General features: G+C 43.4%; 1 protein-coding gene across 2 annotated transcripts in view; it reads left to right on the forward strand.

Moving 5' to 3' along the window:
* The first annotated feature begins 268 nt into the window (after positions 1-268).
* khdc4 (KH domain containing 4, pre-mRNA splicing factor) overlaps positions 269-8001 on the forward strand; it is a 48219-nt gene continuing 40486 nt past the window's right edge. For both annotated transcript variants that reach the window (XM_052143818.1, XM_052143817.1), the window contains exons 1-6: positions 269-399; positions 2719-2896; positions 4401-4517; positions 4592-4671; positions 6581-6633; positions 6736-6896. In XM_052143818.1, the coding sequence (XP_051999778.1) occupies positions 278-399; positions 2719-2896; positions 4401-4517; positions 4592-4671; positions 6581-6633; positions 6736-6896 (711 nt within the window). In that variant the 5' untranslated portion in view covers positions 269-277. The remainder of the gene's footprint in view (positions 400-2718; positions 2897-4400; positions 4518-4591; positions 4672-6580; positions 6634-6735; positions 6897-8001) is intronic.

Here is an 8001-nt window from a genome sequence, read left to right on the forward strand (position 1 = left end):
AACACTGTTTCCTGCAGATTGTGGATGATTATAATACTGTGAGGGGTTGTGATGCACGCTCTATCAACATGATTTGTTGTGTATTATATTAATTCATAACAAAGCTCTCAAGGGGTTTTAATGTATTTATAATAAATGTCCTTTAAACCACAAGCAGATATCAAAATTAAAATCGCTGAATCCGCATTAATGTTATTGTTTTATTTTGTTTATTTGGTCAATGGCCGATGACGGCGCGCATGCGCGGCTGGAGCGGAAGTGACGCACACTAGGGTGTATGCTCTGGCTTGTGGATTTGCTCGGCTGGTTCACTTCAGTTCAGTTCAGTTCAAGTCGAATATCATCCGAATCAGAACCTCAAACTCATCTGATGTCGTTCAGTGTCACACACACGAGCGGGTAAGTGTGTATAAGTGTGTGTGTATTCAGTGAATGTACCGTTTAAACAGTTTAATGCTGCTCAGTAATGGCGGATGTGACACAACAACAACCGGATCTCCAGATCGGTGTAATATATAAATATATAGCTTCATATCGAGCAGAACGTGAATAACGGTTATCCTGATCGAGCGGATCACTAATAAAATAAACATAGACTGTTTATGTATGAACTGTAACAGAACTGCGAGTTCTACACATCTAGCCAATACGTGTTTATTTCTTAAATATTTGTGCCAGATCAATGAATAAGATGTGTAGAACTTTCAGATCAGTTTAACACATTTCATCATGATTTATACAGTCTTGGGTTTGTTTGGGCTCATGTTTATCTCTCTGTTTCTGTCATGTGTGCTTTATTTAAAGTGTGTCTTGTCCTGTTTCTTTGTAATCAGGGTTGGGAGGATTACTTTTAAAATGTATTCCACTACAGATTACATGTTGTGAAATGTAATTTGTAACGTGTTCCTTTAGATTACATGAGGTCAGTAACAGTACTTTGGATTACTTCTTCAGCACTGGTAGATTTATTTTTTTTACTTTTAACTATAAAATCTGAAAAACTGAAATATCTTGTAGATCGTTTTACAGAAAAACAATACAAATATTTCTCATCAATAATAAGATTTTTGCCCTAATATCAAAGATCTTATGAGAGGAAAAATATATAGTCTGACGTGAATGTTCTTGATAATAAATACAATCGTGTCTGGTAACATGTGCATGTAAAATGGCTAGAAATAGCATTTTAGCTTAGCATAAAGCTAACAATTTACACAAGATTTCTTCTGCTCCAAACGTACTTCTCTGTCTGCTCGTATGAATGAACACATCATCAGAAAGTGTTTCACCGCTGTTCAGATGCACTTTGGATCGCATCATTGGGTATCTCGGCGAGTAGTTGCGAGTTTGAATCCAGGGTGTGCCTAATGACTCCAGCCAGGTCTCCTAAGCAACCAAATTGGTTGCCAGGGGCGGAGCCAGGAGTTTTTCAAAGGGGTGGCCAGACAAGCGATCAGTCTGTGGTGGCACAGAAATGTTCGGGCAGCATTTTAATATCGTTGGACTGTGGGGTGGGGGGTTGTGTGGATACAGTGACACCCTGGACGCATGTGTTAAGTTTGTACAGAGATGATTTCACCCCTAAAGAACTACATTTTGCTAAAACATTACCCCAAAAAATGACTAAAACAACAATTGTGAGTGGGGTGGCCAATGGGGTAGCCAGGCTTTGGTCCATGGTGGCCATGGCTACCCCTAGCTCCACCATGCCGGTTGCTAGGGAGGGTAGAGTCACATGGGATAACCAAATTGGCCCGGTTGCTAGGGAGGGTAGAGTCACATGGGGTAACCAAATTGGCCCGGTTGCTAGGGAGGGTAGAGTCACATGGGGTAACCAAATTGTCCCGGTTGCTAGGGAGTGTAGAGTCACATGGAGTAACCAAATTGTCCCGGTTGCTAGGGAGGGTAGAGTCACATGGGGTAACCTCCTCGTGGTCACTATAATGTGGTTCTCGCTCTCGGTGGGGCGTGTGGTGAGTTGTGCGCGGATGCCGCTGAGAATAGCGTGAAGCCTCCACACACGCTACGTCTCCACGGTAACACGCTCAACAAGTCACGTGATAAGATGCGCGGATTGACGGTCTCAGACGCGGAGGCAACTGAGATTCGTCCTCCACCACCCGGATTGAGGCGAGTCACTACACCACCACGAGGAGTTTGGGAATTGGGCGTTACAGATTGGGGAGACATATTTTTTTTTATTTTAAACAAATGAGAATAAAATGCAAAGTAATCTCTTCAGTAATCAAAATACTTTTTGAATGTAACTGTATTCTGATTACCAATTATTTGAATTGTAACTGTTGTGGAATACAGTTACTTAGGATTACGTATTTGAAATACAAAATATGTTACATGTATTCAGTTACTCCCCAACCTTGTTTGTAATCCACTCTATACGTGTGTGTGTGTTTATAAATATATATGATAAAACACAAACTACATTACAGATATGCATTTGGTAGATGTTGTTTCTAACAGTGCGTTCAAGGCACAAATGTCTCAGTTTGTTTGTTCACTGGTGTAGAATTCTTGATCTCGGTGTTGCGAGCGGCAATTCTTTATTGTCATTATCAGTAACTGCATCTGTGCAAGTGTTTGCTGCTGTTCTCGGTTCTGATCTCTGATCAGTGTTTGTGTGCTGGATCAATCTAATCCAGCATCTGCAGCTTGTGAACGTTAGACACACAATGAGAGTGTCGTGAATGTTGTTGTCAGGCGGCGCAGTAAATGGGATCAGCCCGGCCCGGTGTCTGCTGGAGATGGGGAGGTCGGATCTGCCCCCACAGGAGCTCTGGACGCTGCCGCCGCAGTCGCCGCCAAAATCAACGCCATGCTGGTGGCCAAAGGCAAACTGAAGCCGTCTCAGATCGGCAGCGCTGGACCGGCTGATAAAGTGAGTGAACACAGACAAGTCTGAAACCACAGTCCAAATCTGGGATTCTTTGTTCAGTTAAACCTGGAAATAAAGTTTTAGGATTTTCTCACATTTAAAAGAAAGAAAATGAGTAATGGCGTAAAACAAAGGAAAAGTATTTCAGATTTCGACATAACTTCTGAAATGATGGTCAGATTTTCTATCTTGCATGGACGCTGTATGATGAGTTCCCCATAAACAATCATTTAAATGAATTCAAACTGACTTACTGAACATTATCACACTGAGAATAAATGTGTCTTTCAGAGGCTTTATATAGAGTTTAAAACTGTTCTGAGACCAGTGCAGACAGACAGCACACTGGAGGTTAAGTCATGCACTAAATAGGGAGCAAGGGAGCATCCTATAGCTCTCCTATAACTGTTCTGAGACCAGTGCAGACAGACAGCACACTGGAGGTTAAGTCATGCACTAAATAGGGAGCAAGGGAGCATCCTATAGCTCTCCTATAACTGTTCTGAGACCAGTGCAGACAGACAGCACACTGGAGGTTAAGTCATGCACTAAATAGGGAGCAAGGCAGCATCCTATAGCTCTCTATAACTGTTCTGAGACCAGTGCAGACAGACAGCACACTGGAGGTTAAGTCATGCACTAAATAGGGAGCAAGGGAGCATCCTATAGCTCTCCTATAACTGTTCTGAGACCAGTGCAGACAGACAGCACACTGGAGGTTAAGTCATGCACTAAATAGGGAGCAAGGGAGCATCCTATAGCTCTCCTATAACTGTTCTGAGACCAGTGCAGACAGACAGCACACTGGAGGTTAAGTCATGCACTAAATAGGGAGCAAGGCAGCATCCTATAGCTCTCTTATAACTGTTCTGAGACCAGTGCAGACAGACAGCACACTGGAGGTTAAGTCATGCACTAAATAGGGAGCAAGGGAGCATCCTATATCTCTCTATGCAGTTAAGTGTGTTCACTCCTAAAATCGGATCAAAAGTTCAGTTTCAGCTGCAGATGATGTTTGTATCACTCAACATGTTTGACACACATGGGACGATGATCATCAGTTCATAGATTCAACATTTATAATGGATCATTTTATTTGAACATGATTGACAGTGATTGGATGATGCTGGACGTTACTGTAAATCTGAATTAATTATGCTAATGATGTAACTGAAATGTTAAAATCATGTTGGCTTAAGAATGAAAATGTTCATATTAAAATGAAAACAATTGTCATATAATTTAAAGGGATTGTTCGCCCCAAAATTAAAATCCTGTCATCATTATTTACTCACCCTCATGTTGTAAACTCAAAAGGGGAATTTCAGGTAGACTGTGGACTCAGTCACCATTCGCTTTCATTGTTTGGAAAAATGATGCCAGTGAATGGTGACTGAGGTTTATATTCTTCCTTACATCTGTTGTGTTTCATGAGAGAAAGTCAATCAAATAATTGCAAGACCGTGTGAATAATCAGCGCTGTAATCGATCTGAACTGTGTCTGTAGGCGGCGGGTGTTGCTGGTAATAAAATGAAGGATGATCTGGTCGTAGCAGAGGTGGAGATTAATGATGTTCCTCTGACCTGTCGGAACCTGCTGACCCGTGGACAGACTCAAGATGAGGTCAGACCGCTGACTGATTCATGTGTTCATATTCTGTGTGTGTGTCATGTGTTCACTGACCCCTCCCCCCACAGATCAGCAGAGTGAGCGGCGCTGCGGTGTCCACCAGAGGGCGCTTCATGTCAGCAGAGGAGAAGGCCAAAGCTCTGCCCAGGTGAGGGACAGAAACACACGTCTCACTTGACCCCCAATGCCTACCAATCCTATCTTAGATACACCCCCGAAAGAATTCATGAACCCTTTATACTTCAAACATAAACCCGGTCTGATTTTGGAAGTGTGCTTGTACTGTAATGCTCATAAACAGACGCCGGAGTGCAGCCGCTCTTTACTCGTCTCACGTACAAAACACTGACTTCACTGCAAATATGCTGAAAAACACATTATAAACACATGCTTTTTACAATACAGATAATGTGCTGATACCTCATTATATATATATATATACACCTGCTGTTGTGTCGTAAGACATACGCTCCGACAACAGTCCCTCATGTACGATTACCTGCAGTCTGTGCGCAAAGCATCATAAACTCACCACGCCAAGTTGTTCCATGTCCTTCGTGTTTTTTGCATTGTCCCACGAACTGGGCGAAGTGTAGCGAGGCTCGAGATGCTCAAGCGTCTTCAATGTTCCCCCACTGAAAGGGGTTGTTCGTCCAGGACAATTAACGGAACTAGTTTCTCCATTATCAATTTCGTCTTGTTGCGGCATGGGAGGAGTTTCTCTCGACCGACCAACAGCACCGCCACCCCTTGAGACATTGGCGTTGGACTTTTGGACATGCCGCTGACATGCTGGAGTGGTGGTGGCATAGTGGGCTAAAGCACATAACTGGTAATCAGGAGGTTGCTGGTTCGATCCCCACAGTCACCACCATTGTGTCCTTGAGTAAGACACTTAACTCCAGGTTGTTCCGGGGGGATTGTCCCTGTAATAAGTGCTCTGTATAATACATTGGTAATCAGAAGGCTGCTTGTTCGATCCCCACAGTCACCACCATTGTGTCCTTGAGTAAGACACTTAACTCCAGGTTGCTCCGGGGGGATTGTCCCTGTAATAAGTGCACTGTAAGCCACTTTGGATAAAAGCGTCTGCCAAATGCATAAATGACTATTCTGTAAGTTAGCTAACTATCTGTAAGGGGGTTAAGATGGGCAAGGAGGAGGACATGCCCGTAATTCTCTCTCTCGAACCGTCGTCACCGGCCGCCTTTATCCCTCGCACGCCCCTTCGGGCCGATTGGGGACTGGGTGTGCGACATTCCAGCCCGGCCCCGCCCCCCCCTCCGCTCCACACTATCATACTCATGCGATGCTAATATACTAGCATTTAGGCGATGGTTTAAGCTAGATTTTCCCATGGTTTGTGATGCATGGGTATCAGATCATATTTTTCTGGGCCAGTATCGGCCTGATACCGATGACATGGATCGTATCGGGACATCCCTAATATTTATATTACAGTGCCTGTTATGTTATACAGGCATTAAAAATAGCCTCAAATGCAATAAAGACGATGAACCCGTGTATTCTTTTATATACGTTTTAATTTTGTGCTTCATATTTTCTATACCTGTTCTTCCTTTAATGTACATTTCATATGTATTTATATCACTATACCTTGTGTTATTATATTATCCAGGCGTTAAAAAAAAGAGACGTTTTTCGGAACATGCTCGTGTGGGATGTATATTTATGCAACGGCGCTCTTTACTTGCATAAAAACATCTATATTCCTTAAAACATGGAAAGAACATGATCAAACAGTTATGCCAATTTAGTTAAATGCTTTCACACCGTTAACAATATGAATCTTATGGTTTGACAGCTGAATAAGGTCCAAAAAAACATGTTTGTAGAACAGCGCCGCCTACTGTACAGGAATGACGTATTCCTATACGAAGTTCTGCCAAGCTTGTCAGAGTGAGCAGTGAGGGGGTGGAGCTTAGCGAAGCGTCTGCTCTGATTGGTTTATCTAATCTCGTCTTTAGGCCTGACAGGCTGCACTATCGCACGATAAACATGCCTTAATTATATATGTGATCTCTCTGTTTCCATAGCGACCGTCCACTCTACCTGCATGTTCAAGGGCAAACCAGACAGTTAGTGGACAGTAAGTGCCATGAATAATATATCTATAATACTTTTTGTTGTGTGTGTTGTGAGGTCCGTGTTTAACATCACTGTGTGTGTGTGTGTGTGCGCGTGCGCGCAGAGGCAGTTAACAGGATAAAGGAGATCATAACTAACGGTGTGGTGAAGGCAGCCACTAACTCAACCTACAGTGGCACGACGGTCACGGTGTATCAGCAGCCTGGACCCACGCCAACAACCACACTGCCCCCTGCTGCACATAAAGCACACTACACAGGAGGGGTAAGTACACTCACGTGAGGCACACATTGAACTGCGAAGCAATTATGGTGTTCTCAAATGTACAATTCTTGTCTAAGCTCACTGGGAAATAAAATTGGGTCATCATAACAGTGATATGAGCTGTACTTGTGAAAAATAGAGCTCAGAAGAAGCATATACAGGGAAAATAACAAGGGTCCTAATACTGAGCCATGAGGGACACCACACTGTAATTGAGCTGATGTAGAAGAAGAATGCCCTACATTTACAGAGAACGTTCATTCTTTGAGATGGGATTAAACCAATGGAGTGTCACCCCCTGGATGCCCACCATACACTCAAGACGAGTAGGAATATTATGGTCTATAGTGTCGAATGTGGCACTGAGGTCTAATTAAACTAAGACGACAGGTGAACCTGAATCCATGTAGAGTAAAATATCATTAGTGACCTTCAGCAATGCAGATTCGGTGCTGTGCTAGCATCTCAAACCAGACTGAAATGTGTCTACAATGTTAAAAGCTGTGAATAAACAACTCTCTCCAAACTGTTGGACATAAAATGCAGTTTGATCTGTAATTGATGTGTATTGCCGGATCCAAATAAGGTTTTTTCAACAAAGGATTTAGAATTGCATGTTTAAAACTACTTGGAACAACTCCACTTGCTAATTAATCAGAATCACACGAGCAAGAGTGCGATATGTCCCTATATCAGCACTGCTGTGATTCAGCCGTAGGTCTGTGCTTGTGAGTGTCTGTGCTTGTGAGTGTCTGTGCTTGTGAGTGTCTGTGCGTGTGTGTGAGTGTCTGTGCGTGTGTGTGAGTGTCTGTGCGTGTGTGTGAGTGTCTGTGCGTGTGTGTGAGTGTCTGTGCGTGTGTGTGAGTGTCTGTGCGTGTGAGTGTCTGTGCGTGTGAGTGTCTGTGCGTGTGAGTGCGTGTGAGTGTCTGTGCTTGTGAGTGCCAGTGCGTGTGAGTGTCAGTGCGTGTGTGTGAGTGTCTGTGCTTGTGAGTGTCTGTGCTTGTGAGTGTCTGTGCTTGTGAGTGTCTGTGCTTGTGAGTGTCTGTGCTTGTGAGTGTCTGTGCTTGTGAGTGTCTGTGCTTGTGAGTGTCTGTGCTTGTGAGTG

The sequence above is a fragment of the Xyrauchen texanus genome, chromosome 15, assembly GCF_025860055.1.
Source record: "Xyrauchen texanus isolate HMW12.3.18 chromosome 15, RBS_HiC_50CHRs, whole genome shotgun sequence".
In the NCBI taxonomy this organism is placed as follows: domain Eukaryota; kingdom Metazoa; phylum Chordata; class Actinopteri; order Cypriniformes; family Catostomidae; genus Xyrauchen; species Xyrauchen texanus.